The 20,264-nt window shown below is 40.3% G+C and overlaps 1 protein-coding gene across 1 annotated transcript; it reads right to left on the minus strand.

Moving 5' to 3' along the window:
• Positions 1 to 4,984: 4,984 nt before the first annotated feature.
• Positions 4,985 to 19,584, minus strand: LOC139927295 (aminopeptidase N-like). The gene is made up of 23 exons (XM_071919357.2): positions 19,439 to 19,584; positions 18,315 to 18,412; positions 17,017 to 17,133; positions 16,542 to 16,728; positions 16,212 to 16,354; positions 14,376 to 14,512; positions 13,324 to 13,450; positions 11,813 to 11,967; positions 11,614 to 11,727; positions 11,302 to 11,445; positions 11,021 to 11,086; positions 10,674 to 10,739; positions 10,397 to 10,569; positions 10,108 to 10,187; positions 8,943 to 9,073; positions 8,764 to 8,819; positions 7,077 to 7,224; positions 6,864 to 6,955; positions 6,075 to 6,185; positions 5,789 to 5,956; positions 5,454 to 5,594; positions 5,243 to 5,324; positions 4,985 to 5,149 (listed from the first exon to the last, which is right to left on the minus strand). Exons 1-23 carry the CDS (start codon positions 19,582 to 19,584, stop codon positions 4,985 to 4,987), a joined length of 2,847 nt encoding a protein of 948 aa, XP_071775458.1.
• Between the last annotated feature and the right edge of the window lie 680 nt (positions 19,585 to 20,264).

Here is a 20,264-nt window from a genome sequence, read left to right on the forward strand (position 1 = left end):
AGGGGAGGGGGGGAGGGGGTAATGAAGGGATGCTGAGGGGGGGGAGAGGTTAGAGCCAGGCCAAAAAGTACAGGGCTGATATTGGAAACTGTTTCAAATATTTGAAGCTTTCTTTGAGACACAGTTGATTTGACTTCACCCGGCGCTTGAACAGACACACAAATGGGAACTTGCAATATTAAATTAAAAAAAAAGTCAAGCACTACTTTTTTTCATCTATTTGAAACACTTTCATCAACGGTTTCATACAGGGAGGGATGGTCTTTCTGTTCAGGATGGCTTGGGTTTAGGTGTGTGAACAAGTTGTACATGTTTACTGTTAACGAAAGTTTGATCCGTAGACGAGACAAAGAATCTATAAAGACACACTTGGAATCCACTGTTCAACATCTTAAAAAACTTGCAGTGCTCTCTTATCAAAGCTGTGGCCAAACAATGACTACTGATGATTTGACCTTTGTCTTGTACTGTTCCAAATGTCTACTTGTTCTGGTTTGAAGTTAGTTCAACATCAGACAGGATCGATACTTACAACCCTATAGCATTTATTTGATAGCTTGAAGTATCAAGACAACTAACTTGCGATAGCTTTGTTCCAGTGCTGTTTCCCAAGCAGTTTCAAAGATCTTATAGCATAAAAGTAATGGAGAGGCTTGAGTTGAAGGCCACCGCCCGCTCCATCCCATACTGTATGTAGTCTGAGCTCCAACCCTCCCTCTTCCCTTCTGATGTATTTTCTCTATGACTATCGTCTTCCCTCCGCTGGAATCCAGTCTTGTATTACCACCATCCTAAGTTGAAAGACAAAACTACAACCGTGTATTAGGGCCATTAGGTGATTTTTGTTAGAGAGGGAGGTAATATTCCAAGAAAAAACTTTCAGAAATGTAGGATCAACCAAGTGGAAGACTTCAGTCTCCACACCACAGACACCCTGAACATGATGCCACATGTCAGTGAGGAGTAGCAACAAAAATGGCATCAAGTTAACTTCTCTAAATAGTGAGATTAATGAAGTTGGTAGGTTATGATTCAGAAATTCAGAGTTTTTTTTCTTGCACATTTCTGAGTTGGGTTTTTTTCTCATAATTTTCTGACTTAAATCTCAGACGCTCTGAGTTTTTCCTCTGAATATTACTCCCTCCCCCCGGTTGCGGTAAAGAAAAATTCACCTACAATGGCCCCGTTGTACAAAACAGTCTTCTACACTGGCAAAATCAGTCTGATTCAGAACTCTTTGCGGCACTGAACTGATCTTCTGAAGAGGGAGAAACCTTACGGAGTCAGATCTTCCCATACGTAGACTGGCATAAAGAGTTCAGACCCGTGCCACAAACTGACCTGGGTCAAATACTATTTGCAGATAATTCTTTTAATGCTGTTTTTTTGTAATATTTATTGATCCAGTTTGTCTGAATGTGGTTTTCTGTCCCTGTGTAAATACAGCCTGTGTAGCTACTCTATATGTTTGAGTTCAGGATAACGCTTCACGCTGGCCTGCACCGCAGCTTTAGAGTATTTTTACAGAACAGATGAAAGCAAAGATGTATAGATGAGTCTGTCTGTCGGGTCTGTTTATGTTGCTTATATTCAATCTGTTCAATATTCTCTGATATTTTCATTCTCTGGAATATCCTATCAGAATCCAAAACATATCTTTTTCCCATATCTCTATGTCTGTCATCTCTTATGTTCCCTATTCAATCCTGTCTTTTTTCTTTATCTCTATCCCTTTTTCTGTTCCACCTCTCTCTTTCTATCTCCTCTCTTAGGATTATTGTTTCCTTACCTCTAATTTGTCAGTTGTCCCCATCCTAAAATGGATAATGTCATAATCTTGTGGAGGAGATTGACAATCACAGTTGGTCGGGTCTTCCTATCTGTGTATATAAATATATTGTTCCTTCTTTTCTTCCCCTGCTTCTCTTGTTTCTGAAATCCTTTCTCTGTTTCAAAATCAAAAACTGCACTCTCAATCATGTCCCTACCTGTGGCTGATCTTTTTTTTTTTAATTTTCTTGTAAAGTTTCATGTTAAAGTCTGTTAAAGAAAGCTTATTACAGAGATATAAGAGGATAATCTATGGGACGGGTGTATTGGGAAATGCTTTTGTTGCATTTGGAGGATGGGTGGGTGGGTGGGGGGAATTATTGATGTGCACATGCTGTTTGTGTGCTGTGACTGGTTGTGTATCTGACTGACTGACCGACTGCATGTCTGTGTGTTGTTCTCTCTTATGGGTAATGTTTCAACGTGTCTTCAACATGGCGTGTCGTTTTCAAATATCGGGGACCGGTTTCCTTAAAAAAGAAAAAATATATTCGTCTTAGCCCTTTGATAGTAACATCCGTTTCCCAAAAGCATCGTTAGCTGGATTTATCCTGGGACAGTTCTGATCTTTTTGTGACATCTGATTGGTAAGAAGAAGTTCTATGGTAACTATCTTATGTGTAGCAGCCAAATGTCCATTGGAAAACGATCTGAATTGGAAATGCTCATCGAAAAATCTTTAGTTCTGTGATCTTCGGACCAAGCCTGTCTTCGTTCAGCGTCTTCCAAAGAGACTCGTTTTCATTTGGATCCTCGTTATTCCTGCCACCGACCAGACAAGAAAGGACCCAACTTCCAACCGGAACCTTCCTCCGCTGTCCGTCCATCTGCTTTGCTTTGGGTGAACCCGGGCTGCAATGCTAGAGCTGAAATGGTCTTTGTGAAACCCAGTCCCCGGATGATGTTTACTGTGTATCTCACCGTACGATAAGAAACCCTTCGCTAGATCGTCGCTTCGTCTGGCTTCCAACTAACCGCCAGCGTCACCACTTTAGTTCCATTGGATGCATAAGCTGTTTCCTGTCTTGTGTGGGAAAGCAATGCGATGGCACACGGGCAACTGTTCCAGGCAGAGGAGACGGGCCTTCAATGGTTGCCCGTGGCTCTAGTGTTTTCTAATGCAGAGCGAGATGTTAGATGTTGCCAATGGTTTTTCTGTTGTTGTGGAACTAACAAACAGCTGCACTGACTGAAGCTTCTTTGGCCGGTTGACAAAAACGCTACACAGCAAAATGACATTCGAAATGCAATGGCACTGTATTCACCCACTGAAGAAAATATTAGATGTTAAGAGGCTTTGACATTTTGAATTTTTTTACGTATTATTTTTCTTGGTCAGTCACTCGTTCGAACATTTCTACCTTTGTCCTTCAGCCACTCCAAAAAATGGCTTGATTAGCATTGTTAGCATTTGCCTTCAAAAGCAATGGGTGCCACTAGCACCACTGCTTTCAATGAGGAATGTATGCTAACACAATAGGTACATATACATAAACTTTTTCCCCACCTCATGATGAGGCTAACAAAAAACAGACTAGAATTCAAAATGTCAAGGTGTCCCTTTAACACAAGTTAATGGCAATAGAGGTATAATTGATTTGTTAAGATTATTTCAATGTAGGTTTCCTTTCGTTTTCATTGCATTAACTGGCTTAACTGACTGCAATGTTGCCTATATGTTGTGTCATTATTTTTTATTAAATGATTTTAAAGATGTGAAAGGAAAGTGTCAGGCCTTACCTAAATGTCAGGAACGAGTGGATCTAAAGAGGTAACTGGGAAGTTTCCGTAACTTCTGCTCCGTGTGAATTTTCCTTCCATATCCCAGTCGACACCAGATCCTCTCCTCCATTATCTTTTAGATGTGTAGCTTTGCAGTTGCCGGTTGTCTTGAACGCACTAGAAACTGATAGGGCAAACTCGCACTAAAATGTTTGTGAACAGGTTACGCACTAAAACGGCCGTCCCACACAAACTTTCAAAATTGGATGCTCAAAATTTTGGGAAGAGCTTTGTGATTTCACTGCATCCGCTGGATTTTCATAGTTATTAAAGGTCACAGATCTGTTTAGACACGGGCAAAAAAACAGATCATCTGTTCTTGTATAAAAGCAAACTATTCACTCCAATTATCAAAATCTGTGTTGGATTGCCAAACAGGGGCTAAAGAGTCAAAATCTATTAGTGTAAGCTCGTCTTTAAAAGTGTTCATAGTAATTTTTGTGACTTTGTCGATGTTTCTAATCTATTACCTTGGCTCTGATATTAACAGTGAAATGGCTTATGAATACAATGTGTTTTTTTATTAGTTCATGTATTTATTCATTCGGCCCTGTCGTCTGTGTCTGGCATCACTGTAAAACAGAAAGAAATAAAAAGCCATAATTTGTTCTTTGTTTTTATATTTTGTATGTTAAGATATTGTCTTTTGATTTGTGGAGGAGGAGAGATTTATTCTGTGCAAAATGTTTTACGGTTTGGTTTTATTTCTGTTTGGTTACTGTATGTTTCCGTGGCTGTGACAAAAGAAACCAATAAAATGAATTCATTAATGCACTGGGTGTCTTGTAGGTTTGGTAAGGAAAACATTACAACGTCATACATGATATTTTAGTGAGGTTTTGTCTTCCTATATGTGCCATGAATCAATGTTCATGTTCATGAATCAATCAACAGCTCACATGTTCAATGAAAGTCATCCAGTCACCTTCAGAAAAAATACAGCCGACTTGGATTTCAGCTTCAACTCAATAGAATAACCGTTTTCATTTTTTGCCAAGGTAAGATCTACTGTAAAACGTTCAGCAGATTTAACTGTATTTTTTAGTTTTAGTCTGTTCTTTCAGAACTGGACCTCATACATCGAAACAATCATATTCGATCTTGGAAATGTGTTTAAGCAGAAATCTACATGAATATGTAAACATTGTACTTGAGTTGAAAAACCTAGAAAAAAAATCTATTAATCCAGTTCAGGTATTCCGATTAAAAGCCTACAACAAGGCCACAGAGGGGGGAAAAGGCTGTTCATATGTGTTAAAATTCCTGAGATGCCTGTAATTTATAGATGGAAACTGAATGCACAGCTTCAATCAGTTGGCAGATTTTTATCATTCAGGTGTACAAACATCAAGATCTATCTCTCTCTCTCTCATCAGTCAGTCTGCCGTACAGTCTGGCTGGTAAACCAGTCCAGGACCTCCTGCTTGTTCTGCTGTAACCAGTTGATGTTAGCTGTGGTCTTCTCCAAGGCCTGCTGCACAGCCAGAGCAGCCGAACCGAACCCCGCTGCGCTGTTCTCCCTCTCAAACTCCTCCAGCTGCCGTTACGCATATGGGAAAACAGTTAGACAGTAGCTTGACATTTATAAACCAGCAAGGTATGAATTCATCTTAGCGAGCTCTGTACGTACCTGCTGGAGTTCAGCTGGAGTAGAGAAGCGCATGGTGACTCCGCTGATCAGAGTGGCGAATGAGAAGGAGCCCACCCCATATCTGAAAGAAGTTAAAGAACTACTCCAAGCACTGCTATGGCTTAGCTTTAAAGACTAACTCCACACTGAAGCACTTTTTTGGAGTTGTAAATGGTTATTTAGTACTATGTAGTTCTGGAATAACACTCACTGTGTGAACATGTAGTTCCAGTTTTCCCTGACAAAGTCCCAGGCCAGGTCCTGTCCCTCTCTGTTACCGGCGACAGAGACGATGACTGAGGTGGCGTCCTGCTTACGGATCATAGCTGGCTGTAAGGAGTAAGACAGATACCTGGAAGAGCGGAGAAGACAGGACAACATACAGTACATGCCTATACAGATATGATCAGACAAACACACTTAGGATGAGGACCTTCCATGGACTACGCTCATTCTTTAACCTAAACCTAAAGTCCTAATCCTAAACTAGCGAGGAGGACCTGCCACAATGTCCTCACTTTGGAGGACTTTCTTCATCTCACACACCTCTTCAGCAGGTCTTGGTTGTTGGTGCAGGCCAGAGCGGACATGAGTTTGCTGGCCTCACTGGCAACGGTAGCGTTCTTGAACTGGGACCAGCCAAACTCCCACTCTGCAGCGCCACCTGCTGCCATGGCGCTGCAATACACCGTCGAACGCAGGTTGGGATGAATCCTGAAGGATCAGGTGACTGGTCAATTAACTGAATTTAATTGTAAAAAGAGTACATTCAAAGAGGGAAGGATAGATAGATAGATAGATAGATAGATAGATAGATAGATTGTGTACTAACACATTATGTTGAGGATCGTCCATCCACTGTTTGAACCATGTGGTAGTCAGATGTTGGCATTCAGCTACTCCAGTGCTGCAGGCCATACGAATAGCATTCACCTGGTTGTACCTGCAGGGGAGAGAAACATGATCTGTGTTGACCAGTTCTTTTTCTCGTGCTTCACTGAAACCATTCAAACCCTCTCCGTTATCTGCTGGTTTGGAAATCCCAGTTTAATGACTCAGAAACAAAGTATTTACTGATAATACTAATTCTGTGTGAACTGAACTCTCAGTCATTTCACAGTAATGTGTTTTTGGCGCGCAATTTCTTTTTCTTCCTCTAGACACAATTTCTGTTTTCCTACTGTCATGAAAAATTGAGATTGAGAATCTACAGCAGAAGGTTTTGAATACATTTTCAGCATTAAAGTCAAATTTTGTTTTTCTACATCAGAAAGTGATGAATTTTAATATCTTGACCTTATACAGTGGTATCTGGGGAGCTGGAGATTTCAGCGAATTTTATAATCCAGTTGCAAATGCGTTTCACGACACGCAGAGGTTGGGGGGTAAAGCATTAATTGCATGATACTAGATACTAGATACTTACATAATACTAGTCCCATGCATTATTTTTCACCTCATCTATAAAATTTCTTTACAGGCAGATCATTTGAACCTCTGACCTTTTGACCCCCCAGCTGGCTTCTCTAAGCTCTAGGTCTCTGTTGCCTATTGTTTGTGTCAGCTCTTGTATGTAGTGTGTATTGCAGTGTGTGTCCAGGCAGGTACACAGCACACTCACTGGTCAGTGTGTCTGTCTGGAACATGAGACCAGTCTGATGTCATGTTCTTGAAGTACAGGAAGAGAGGAGTCACAAGCTTCTTCATGTAGTCCTGGAAGAATTTGATTTTATATTACTGTATTTTATTTAAGCAGTTTAGTCTTGTTGAGTCCCAAACTCTCTCTCACACACACACACACACACACACACACACACACACACAGATACTGTACCTGCATAGGCTGATAGACTTCAGTCCGGTCCAACATGAGGTAGTAATAGTGCATGTTGTCCAGTGCAGACTGCCAGGGCATGTAGTCCGTCTCCCCAGACAGGTAGCTGGTGGTCCTCAGGGCGAGAGAGGTGTGGAGCAGCTTGGCCCTGCAGACAGGAGGACAGCCACATGGTTTACACCATCTAATGCTACTTATTATTAATATAAAGATAGAGGTGGGGACTCGAGTCACATGACTTGGACTCGAGTCACAATTTTAATTGCTTGAGACTTGACTTGATGCATGAAGAGAAGACTTGAGACTTGACTTGACTTGGGTTCTGGGGACTTGGGACTTGACTCTGACTTGTACTTTGATGACTTGAAAAGGTTTCTAAAGTCTTGACTTGAGATCTTGTGTTTGTGTAAATGACTCAGATTGAAAGTGATGAGATTTGTTCCAGCAGACGACTGAATTTAAATTCTGTTTTCTGAATTTGTATGGAATGATTGAATTTATTGAAGTTGAAACTGATTATAGAAATCAAACTCATGATGCTCTTACCAAGTTTTTATCCTATTAAAACCATATTGCATTGAAAAGTCCTAGATATTTAGTTTTCTTTAAGATATTAAATTGATACTGGACTCTTGATTTGTTCTGACTGACTTGGTAATCTACATTTAGACTTGAGACTTGACTTGAGACTTGTGCCTCAAGACTTGAGACTGACTTGGGACTCCAGCAAAGTTGACTTGGTCACACCTCTGTAAAGATAAAATAAAATACTGCGGGTATTTTTTAATTGTTTGGTTCAGTTCATAGTATATTTCATGATGTTTCACAGTCTGCACAGGAAAAGGGGATTTCATCATAGAGATAAAGTTGATACTGTGTTCCAGTGTTTCTTGGACTATAGGGATCAGGACCGAAAATAGGTCTGTTTCTAATTAGTCACCATATGGCAAGAGTACCACTGTGTTTTCATGTCATTTTGGTTTCACACCAAGTCTCAGGGCAAAGCTACATTCACTAAGTTTGGAGGGACTGAAAAAGTTCCCTGCTGGTGTCTTTAATTACTCAGCTGAAGCAGTTCTGACACCTAACACAGTGGGGATTAGCTCCTCCCTGCAGAGGGAAGTACAATTACCTCAAGAAATAGTGTTTACTGTATTCTCCTTTCTCCGTACTCTACTGTTAGTGAAAGCAGCGTATTTGTATTAGTATTAGTATTAGTCAGAAGTGTGACCAAGTCAACTTTGCTCTAGTCCCAAGTCAGTGTCAAGTCTTGAGGCACAAGTCTCAAGTCAAGTCTATGTCATTAATGTCAGGTCTCAAGTCTAAATCCTAGTCTAAAAAACACCAAGTCAAGTCAGAACAAATCATGAGTCCAGTATCAATTTAATATCTTAAAGAAAACTAAATATCTAGGACTTTTCAATGCAATATGGTTTTCATAGGATAAAAACTTGGTAAAAGCATCATGAGTTTGATTTCTATTTACACAATTTTTACACAAACACAAGATCTCAAGTCAAGACTTTAGAAACCTTTTCAAGTCAGAGTCAAGTCCCAAGTCACCAGAACCCGTCAAGTCAAGTCTCAAGTCTTCTCTTCATGCATCAAGTCAAGTCTCAAGTAATTCAAACTGTGACCTGAGTCTGACTCAAGTCCAATCATGGTACTCGAGTCTAAACTGACCTACCTGGCCAGATTGAAAGCATCATCCACAAGTTGGGCCCTGTTGATCAGTGGTATAACCTGCAAAACACGTTTGTGTGTCAAACAGGATATGAAATGCTTTTGGAGAGCAGTAGATACAGACAATTCAATTCAATATAATATAAGAAAGAAAGAAAGTGATCTGAAGTATTGTCTGTGTACCTGGTGCTCTGTATTAAGTTGTGCGAGGAGTCTCTCCCAGTTTCCCAGGTCGTAGTTGACCCGGTAATAACCAGTCACATTGACGTTGGCCAGAACCCACTCACCACCGCTCCTCATCTCCAGGTTTACCGCTGACAGAGAAAGACAGAGGGAGAGAGAGAGAAATACCGAATGAAAGAAAGGGGGATTAAAAGATGAAGAGTGAACATGCAAGACTCAAAGAAACCGCATAGAAACCAATGTAACTAGTTATGTAACATGTTGATCATTACCCCTGAGTTGTATTTATTCTGTATGGATACATACAGAGAGGCAACACTAAGCAGCAGACAGACTCATACATATTCATCTTCGCTCAGAAATTCCCATCGCAATTACACATTTTTACTGCAGAGCCGAATCTCAGCATCTAGTTTGCATTTTTGTCAGCCATTCATGATGTTAGCTATTTTTGGTTGACTGCACTATCAACAGACTGGAAAATGGTAAAATACTGATATTTTTGGAACATCTGAAAGAGAAACTTGCAGCAGCACAAAATAGTTAGCTGTACCCCACAAGAACCTGGATGGCTATATAAAGTATTCTCTTATATTGCTGTCGTCATGTGAACCTCGTGACTCCAATTTTTCAGGTTTTCATGTTTTAATTTAACTGAAGGGTTACATGTTCCTCCATGGATTGAGAAAATTCGGCTACCCTTGAAATTATGAAACCCTTTCAAACCCCCTGAAGAAGTCATTGTCTGTGTGTCTGTATCTGTGTAGCCCTTCAAAGCCAATCTCATTATTATTTCATGCTTTTGCATAATTGGGACTCCACATATGTCTTCAGGTACCCAATAAATATTGATATTTTCGCATCACTGGTGGCTCCCTTCCCTATTTTGATTGCCTCCTCAGCGTCTTGCCTCTTTTTTTCCATGCTATTGCTGTATTGCTCTTTACAGCACCGCAAATGTCCTGTGTAGAACTATTTGAGCATGCAGAACCTTAAAAGGTTTTGCCAAAGCACCAATAAGGGTTCTGCCATGGTTCAAGCCTAATTGGATGTCATGAAATTTCAATGGTTGGGGAGTTTTTCTTCTCAGTACACACCTCCAGACTGAGAACTACAGCAGTATACTGTATGTTGAGGTACTGGAGCTATCCATGTTATTCCGTACCTGTCTTCTCCATCAGCCACCAGGAATCTCCTTGGACCTCACCTGACTTCATCCATCTGACAGGGATCAGCCACTCATAACTAAGGGGGAAAAAATGATGGATTAAACATGAATTCATGGCTGATTCATGAATGAGGTGTGTGAAGAAGGAAGGAAGGAAGGAAGGAAGGAAGGAAGGAAGGAAGGAAGGAAGGAAGGAGGTAAGCCTTATTTCAAGATGTTGCCACTTCTTTCAAAGAAAGAAAAAATCCCCAAAGATATTTTGCAGTGAAGCAGCCATGTTACGTACTTGTAGGGCGATTTGACCGTAACATTGGACTCTGGGTCCAGCAGAAAGTGCTTCTGGGATACGGTTCCCGTGGCGGTATCTATGGTAACCACAGGGAAGCCCATCTGCAGCACCCAGCGGTTCATGATGTCATGAACTCCACGAGGGAGGGACACACCGTTGGCTTCCACTGCCTATCGACAAAGGTAACAGAAAGTATATAGGCTCTTCTAAAGACACATCTTCCAGCAGGTATCGGTGACTTGTAAAAGAGTGAATAATTCATTAAAAATCCTACCTTTTGCAGATTGGCCCACAAGTCTGACCCTACTGTGTTGCCGTAGGCAAAGTGATTGAGGTATCTCTGGAGCAAAATACATCCAAGTTGAGCATACTGTCATAATTAACTTCATACTGAACAACCAGACAAAACAACAATTTATAAATGTCATTACAAAGTGTAAATAATATAATTTGGATGGAGAGCTTGTGAAATTGTGATGGTCAAGAGTCTCATTTGTGATTACTACAGCAGAATAAAATGGAGCTAATATCACCCTTCATTTTTCTGCCCCACGATACGATACGTCACATTTTTGTATGTTATCCCATCCCAAATACATACATAAATATATAAATACATACACTGAGTCCTTGGACAAAGACTGGCTCTGAGAGGAAATCTGACAACATCCTTAACACTGCTGCACCCTGAGGAGTCAGAGGGAGACACACAGACAGAGGGAAGCAAGAGATTAACTGTACCAGAGACTTGTGTAGGAGGAGAAAAGTTCTATCAGTGTTGTTGTAATTCCCACTGGTCGCCAATAGAGGCCGATAAAGCTCATGGATTACTTAGTGCCCCTTTAAGCTTCAGACTCGAGCTGCTTCACCATGTGATCTCTTGTACATCCAGTTCTGTGTACCTTGCTGTATGAGATGGCATCAAACTGCTCAATGATCTGGTCCGGCAGAGTGATGCTGTCCTCCTTAGAAGACAGCGGGTGAGAGGAGGCCAGGGCATCGACGGCAAACACCCTGTGGACGTCGTCTAGTACTATCAAGTCTTTCTGGAGTGGACAAGACAGAGAGGGAAATACACGACTCTGGTGGTTAGTTATGGAGATATACTGTATCTGGAAAGCTGGGAAAAGGATAGGCATCGACTTCAAAAGCAAGTCTTTTTTAGACAGAAATACATAATTATGCAGTTATGTACAGTTGGATAGAGTCCTCACCACGTTCCATGTAGGCTCGGCGTAGTCTGCTCCCAGGTAGGAGACATAGGAGGCAAAGCCCTCATTCAGCCAAACCTCATTCCACCAGCTCAGAGTCACCAGGTTACCAAACCACTGGTCAGGAGGAAGCAACGGCATCGATCAATCAGTCAATCAATCAACTGATCAGTCATAGATAGATGGATAGATAGCAGCTCACCATGTGGGCCAGCTCGTGAGCGATGATGGTGGCGGTGGTCTCTCTGTTTCTGTTGGAGGAGGTCACAGGGTCGTAGAGCAGGTTGGTCTCTCTGTACGTCACCAGACCCCAGTTCTCCATCGCCCCGAAATAGAAGTCAGGCAGAGCTATTTGATCTGTGAGGCAGATAATAAGCTTAGAGCGAGTTAAGAGAGATGGTAGGACTAGAAGCTGAGGTTAGATCTTCCTCTCTGGTTGAAGATGTGTTACTGTTCATGTAATAACTTCCTATCAATGTAATAAACCATTAACCTAATAACACAAGAGTGTAATAATCCTGTTTATGTAATGAAATTCCCACTAATGTCATAAAAATGACCTACCATTAATGTAATTACTTTTTTCCTGTTAAAATAGTCACTATTACATTATTGGTTTTATTACATTAATAGGAAGGTTGATATTTTTCAGATGTAAACCAATTACAGTGATCACCAAACACCTCTCTCTGCCATACATATTCATATATCTTATTAGTTAATTAGTTAATAGTTAATTAGGTTTTAGCCACATTTGTGAATGAATGACAGTTGTGTATTGAATTTTGATTGTTATTAGATTATCAGTCCAGTTATTACATTTTTGAAAACTGAAACTTTAAACTTTCTTGGTCATATAATAAAACAAATAAGGTAATGAATATTACTTCTAACAGGAATAAAGTTCAAACATGATTGGTCAGTGACTTTTATTGCATTAATGGGGCATTTATTATGTTAACAGGATTATTACACTATTAGCTGCAAATTGTTACTATGTTAATGGTTTATTACATTAATTAGGATGCGGTGGTTACAGTTGTGACACAGCTGTAATCACCCTCCTCAACCAGGCCTCCCAAGACCCCCATCCCAGCAAACACCCCCAATCACGCTCACACACACACACACACACACACACACTTACACACATACACACACACACATACACAGACTGACTGAAACCTGCTTATTTACGCATGGACAGCAGCTATGTTCATGTGTACAGAGAATTCTGTTTTCAACCTGACCTTTTTTCTTTGGGTCGATGCCTGTAAACGTTACAACTGGGTCAGAATAACCAGGTAAGCTCATTCTCTGATTATGAGAAACCAGGTTAAGATGCCTGGCTCACTCCCATATTAAACTGCTTACTGTGGCATGGAGACATCTTACTGCTTTCACTTCTGGTTTTCACAGGGCATCAATCCAGTTGTGTGAACTACAGTAAGCAACCTCACATTTGTTCAATCTCTAGAAAAAAAGGGTATAATTCAAGAATAAAAAGCCTATTCCACCACAACCACTGACTGAACAGGCTGGAATAGAGCGTGAGCGGTGGGTGTGAAACGGCCAGCCACCGAAAACAATGGGTGCTGTGTTCACAGGCGGAAGGAAAACGAGGTGCAAACAATTTCACGCACGGCAGCGCGCCGTGCGAATAACTGCACATTCGGCTTCAGCTGAGCAGCGTTTCTCCTCAGATGGCCTCACCTGACTTGGACAGAGGGTAGGAGGTGTTGTAGTACTGCTGAAAAAAGTCCAGTATGGGTCCAGTCAGGTTGAGGGCGTAGTGTCCCTGTCCCGCCTCAATGGCCTTCCTGCGAGCCCAGATACGGATCTGCACAATAGCAATCTCTTATGTGCAGCTATTATCATGTAGAAACACTTCAAAAAGATATAAAACTGTAGCGTTTATCACTGGGGATGTAGCTGCTTTTTAAAAAGGGACCGGCCCAAGTGACAAAAAGTTAAGTAGACACTTTGTAGTAAACCGCACATTTGTCAGTGAACCAAATCTAAACATCCATTTAACTTATTACATCACAGTACATTACCTTCACTAACTAACCTCTCTCTCAGCATGTTTTAATTGCTTTTAGTGGCGTCTTTGTTGTTGCTGATGGTATTTGTTACATTGTCCTTATGTGTGTCTGTTATTCCTGTGCTACTTTACTGTCTTCTCCAAACACGACTGTTTTTATTGTGTTTTTTGTTGCTTTCTGCATAGTCTCGTCCTCTTGTCTCCCTGTTTGTTTGTTTTTCTTTTCATTTGCTCCAATTCTCCATCAAGGGACCAATTCTCCATCTTTTGTCTCATGCCAGGCTGTCATAAAATATGAATTTGCTTTAATTGACTTGTCTGGTTATATACTGTAAAGGTTAAAACTATGTGGCTGTCTCTGCTGTCTACAGAATGTAAACATTTTAGAGCTACGATCTAATAAAATTACTCTAACAGCCATGAAAAGAGACACTATCCAGTTAACACACCTTTTTCTCTGAGAGCATGTCAATCTCATGTCAGAAAAAAAATACTACTAGCCATGTCTTGATAAGGTATACTGTATATAATATCAATGATAAACTGTATCAACACTATTAACTATACTATACTAACTATACTATGTTTTATGTTCTCTATTATGTATTTGTAGCTTTTAACTGTCCAGGGACTACAGATGAAAACACACATTTTCCTCTTCCGATGTGCTGTCAAATAAATGAAATGAAATGAAACACAGTGAAATGTTGCTGTCAGTTACCAGTGTGTCTCCTTGTTCAGCTCTGAGGTGCATGTAGTCGGAGACAATGAGGGCCAGTAAATAGGAAGACATCCTCTTGGTGGGCTCAAACCTGGTCTGTGTCACAGCTACCCCATTAATACTGGTGTTAACAATCTCTGGGAAAAGAGCAAACACACTTGGATGGATTATAGACAGTGAAGGAACTTAAAGTGATAGAATACTATTATTTTGTATAGTATATATCCTTGTCAGTACAGAGTTTACAAATGATTTTCAAATGAATGATCACCTCAGAGATTTTTGGGGGATTGCAGATGCTGTTCGTTGTTTTTTTTCTCTATCTGTATTTCTCAGACAGGCATGTAGTTTAATATCCTGCTCAGCACATTTTAGCTGTGGAGTACCTCAAGGTTCCCTCCTGGGTCCCATTTTGTTTGGTTTCTATATGCTCCCACTTGGTATAATTCTAGACATCATATTTCTCTTCTGTGCTATGCTGATGACACACAGCTGTATTTGCCTGTAAAACCCAGTGATATGAATAGTGTGAATTGTTCTGAGAGATTGTCTAGCATCAAATGATGATATGTCTCACAAACTTTCTTCAACTTAATATTGCGGTTGTTATATATGGCCCAAAAGATTCATCATAACCTGGCCAAATAATTGTTCAGTCTTGTCTCGACAAGTTAAGAAATGTTTCTCTAATATTAGGTCATTTCTAACCATTTCTGACATGGAGAAGGTTGTTGCGTTTATTTCATCTCATATTGACTAGCGTAGCTGTCTGTAGTTTTACCCTAAATCTCTTTCTTGCCTGCAAATTGCCTTCATAATCCAGCATCCAGGCTTTTACCGAGCTAGAACTAAGAACTATGAATAAACCAGTGAACCTGCCTGAGGTAATACAATTACTCCAGCAAACTCTCTATCCTCTTTTAAGATGAAACTGAAGAACTCATTTTTATCACCTTGTATTTGACTGGTAACTTGTTGATGCTCTCGTTATGCTGCAGTATTGTTGGTAATTTAATTGTTTGGAAACCATTATGGTTTCTGAATTTGGCTGACGGGCTTTAATAAGCATCAGCTTAATTATTAAGCATTTCGAGCCTTCCCTTTATTTGCTTCTGCAACAACCCAATTTCCCCAGATGGATCATTAAAGTTTCATCTAATCTAATCTATTGTCAGTAATTTTGTCACACAGTGCAGCACTTTGAAAGGAGACTGCTCAATACATCTGCATTATTTCAGAGTGCAAAACTGTCCTGAAACAGCAGTATTTATCATATTTGGACTGTATTCTGACATTTAATGATCACAAAATATGTCACTCTGTATAGATAACGTCAGAAATGTGTGATTTTTTATTTTTTTTAAGATGCCTATAATGATGATTTTGATGCTAAGACACTTTTCTATTTATGCAATATCACTGCTATTTTCCTCTGCCATTTTCAAATAAGTGGTCTAACTAGTTTGCATGGTGTTGCAAGCAGGCACAAGAGTGAAAAGATTTGGCCGGCTAAAAGATACAGCATGGAACACCATGGATATTCATATATATATTCCCACGATACCACATGCATTTCCTACCACTATGGTGCTTTACCATACACCGCTATAATCACCTGTTAATTTATAATAGTCACCTGTTATTTTCCTACCAAGATGACCGTGTGGTGATGTGACAGAATACCATGAATACATACTGTAGTCTCTGAAATTCTTATGGTTGGATATGGACAAAGCTTGAAAGCTCAGTTAATAGTGAACCTACAGTAATTAACTGCTGCATGCCTAGTCTTTGTACTGTATTTGCATATCTTTTTTAAGCCCACACTGCACTGACCTCTCTCCATGCCGTTGGACAGGGCCACAGTTCCAGGGGAGTGGATGAGAGTGATGTGGAAAACAGCTTTCATCGCCGGCTCGTCAAAACAGGGGAAGGTCTTCCTGGCATGAGTCGGATGCATCTGAGTGGTGGCAACAACCCTGCAGATGAAAAAAACATCATATCCATCAACACAGCTGTTTGCTCACTGACTCTTTTACAGAATAGGGTACTGAATTTATGAGGTATAAAAATCATATTTATGGGCTAATAAGTCTCACTGAAACTACTTCCTGATTTCAAGTGAGGGAAGAAAACAAAGAATGAGAGAAAACTCAGAGAACTTACTTTTGGACTCCGTCTTCTTCATATTCGCTCCTGTAAAAGCCCGCTAAGTCGTCGGCTAGTTCTCCAGTGAATTCAGTATATAGCTGGTACTTCTGTCCTTTGGTTAATTTACCATTCAGTTGCAGAACCAGATACTGAGTCTTCGTCTGCAGCTGGGAAGACTTAATACCGGGAGCAAGCACACCGCCTGGGGAAGAAAGGGGGAAAGAAAATGAAAAGGGAAAGGGACAGGAAAAAAAAAAGAAATAAGTGCTGTACCTAAAATTTCAAGGCTTCCAAGAAATGTGAGAGAAGACAGAAAGAGAATTGGTTTGATTCTTGTTTTCCTTGCCATGTCTTTTCTTTTCTTTCTCTTTTGCAAAACCGGTTTTAAGTGAATGACCAAAGGATGGTAGACGCTGTCCTTGTCCACAACCATCAATTGGAAATAAATATAAAATATAGTTATTTTCTTTTTTTGTGTGTAGGACTCTACCTGTAGCGGTGAGTGTGGCCAGGTGTGTGTTGTCCAGGCTGGTGTAGTTGAGCTTGTTGGAGTGGATGAGGATGAGATCTGTTTCTTCCACACACTTAAAATCTACAGTGGAATACCCTGGTGGATGGAAATAGTAGGACTATTAATGCTAATGATCAGGCTAATGCTAACAATAAATATGAAAGTAGAGGAATAAGGATTCCATGCTGGACTCTGCTGGGCATGTGGAGAGGTCAACAGAGGAGCAGTGACTTAAAGAAAAACGTTGTCATGTTCAACTGATGAGAACACATTCCATGCTAACACTGTAGCATACACTATGTTGAGTGATAGCAGGCTCCATGCTAACACTTTAGCGACACTATGTGAGATAGTAGGCTCCATGCTAACACTTTAGCGACACTATGTGAGATAGTAGGCTCCATGCTAACACTTTAGCGACACTATGTGAGATAGTAGACTCCATGCTAACACTTTAGCGACACTATGTGAGATAGTAGGCTCCATGCTAACACTTTAGCGACACTATGTGAGATAGTAGGCTCCATGCTAACACTTTAGCGACACTATGTGAGATAGTAGGCTCCATGCTAACACTTTAGCGACACTATGTGAGATAGTAGACTCCATGCTAACACTTTAGCGACACTATGTGAGATAGTAGGCTCCATGCTAACACTTTAGCGACACTATGTGAGATAGTAGGCTGCATGCTAACACTTTAGCGACACTATGTGAGATAGTAGGCTGCATGCTAACACTTTAGCGACACTATGTGAGATAGTAGGCTCTATGCTAACACTTTATGTGAGTAGACTCTATGCTAACACTTTAGCATACACTGAGCATATGACAAAACTGAAGTAAGTCTGAAGTCAGAGTTTTCATCCATTTTTATTGTTAGCATAGCTACACAAAAAAAGGGAAATTGACAGAAAAGCAAACCAGAGGTGCCGTTTCTTCTGGTTCTACAAGGTCTCGTATCCAACATTTTCTGACGAGAATTTCTCCAGACCTCCATGAGTTTGAGACGGCATGACTATGCGAGATTAGCTCCATGATAACACTTTAGCACACATGATTATCTTGAGTGATAGTAGACACCTAGCATTGCCTGAAGTAAGATTGACTTGTGTTGTTAGTGGTTTTATATGACCTGTAGATTCCTAAATAAAATATATATATCATTAATTCAATCTGATGTAGCCAGGTTTATTTTTGGGAACTATTTCAGGTGAGCAAACACTTATTCGTCCTTTATGCAAGCAGTGCATAAAACCAGTGTGAGGCCTCCTCACCGGTGAAGATGTAGAGGCCGGTGGGGGGGTCGGGGGTGAGGCGGGGCCACAGGGTCACATTGTACTGGTCAGGGACCAACGTGGTAGGCAGACGGTAGCTGGGGAAAACAAGCCAATCAATAAATAGATAAAGACAATATTTTATACGTTTTCTATTTATTTTCAAAATGGCATCTGTAACAAATTACTAATTATACTTTCTCAAAATCAGGAATGTAACCACTAGATTATTTAAATTTAGTAACATAATCTCATTACTTCGTTAATTTAGAATTGCTTTATTCCAATAATCCATAAAATGTGTAGGTAAATTATTTATTCACATTTACAGGAGTGTTATCATCATCCACTATCACTTCATGTAACAGTGATTTATTTTGAATAGGCATGACTTGTGCTATGTTATAATGAATGAAAAATTATGAAGGCTAGCTCACTGATTAACCATATGCTTCCAGTCATCATGATATTGATGGTGTTTTCATGAATAATGAGAAATATTACTCATGATGAATTTAATTCACAGATCGATTCACATGTTAATTCAATTTATTGGACGAATCTCTGATGCCTCATTTGTAGTCTTGGTGGAGAGTGCATGATGCTAATGATAAATCAGAGATGAGCTTTTAGCAGACCCGAGGTTCAGACTAGGATTACATCATATTTTGGTTTGTCAATATTGCCCTTTTATTAAAAATCCGACCTGGTCCAGTCAGTGTTGTTTACCTCTGATATGATGGAGGTTCTTCCCTGACCACAGCTATGTTTTATTGCCCATTAACCTGCAGTGAAACCTGCCTCACTCTGCTTCAAGGAGCTGCTGACCCACCTACAACTATTTCAATAGCCTGTGTTTTAGTGGAGAGTTTTAGTGTCCCATGATGCCCTAAATGCTGCTTCAGAGGCTTTTCCACCCTGATAAGAATAACATTCTGTGAGACACAATATTATTATTATTATGAATATTTTATTTTTTGGCTAGAAAATCATCAAATTTTAAGATATGAAACTAAAACTAGCAGAAATCATCAGCTATTGGGATCTCCAATCCCAAAATATCAGTATTGTATCTTAAAAAAAACCCCATAGCGGTCAAACTCCACTTCAGACCAATCTCCTACCTGTCCCAAGGAGCTGTGACATCATCACCATCACCCTCATCACCTATCAGGGCAATAGTCCACAACGTGACGATGGTTGCCACGGAGACCAGGGCTAAGATCACACATACGACACCCAGCTTGCTGACTCGGCAGCCTCTCCCCATGACCTCGCAAAAACACCACGAAGATGATAGAACTGCTACAGAAAAATACCTAGAAATAATAATGCCAAAAATGCTAATTACTTAAAACTAAACTTCATGCTAAATAACTGCTAAAATGCAAATAGGCCCGGTACTAAGTCTCGCTAACTCTCGGTGTTGGTGCAGAATGGCAAACAGCACTGAGTGCCAGCATTTAACTGCTGTTCCTCCCTGTCTATTTCTACATTATAGACTCCTCTCACTTATTGGAAGCGAATGGATGATGTATTGGGACGGAATAGCTAACCACCAGCTTAGCAGGGAGCGATAAGAGTGATGAATTATCCGCAATAATGTTTTATGGGACCGTGCAGGTGGCCCGACGAGCATGTTCACGTGTGAAAAATGATAAATCACGCTCGCAGCGGGTGTGAGGAGAATTCACAGGAGTGTGACGTGAAGAGTTTTTGTTGTTGTGTGTCTTATTGAGTTCATAGGTCACCACTTACACCTCGATATACCAGTCAGAGACAAATGCATGCATGACAGACACAGGGAACACAACAGAAGGTCATATAACAAATCTGTTTATTCTTTTTTACAAGAAAACAGTCCAATATTTCATAAATCAGCGGTGTTGAAAGTTGCTGCATTCAAATATCTACAAATATCCAGCACAAGTTGAGAATCACAGTATAAAA

This window comes from Centroberyx gerrardi, chromosome 4, assembly GCF_048128805.1.
Source record: "Centroberyx gerrardi isolate f3 chromosome 4, fCenGer3.hap1.cur.20231027, whole genome shotgun sequence".
In the NCBI taxonomy this organism is placed as follows: Eukaryota; Metazoa; Chordata; class Actinopteri; order Beryciformes; family Berycidae; genus Centroberyx; species Centroberyx gerrardi.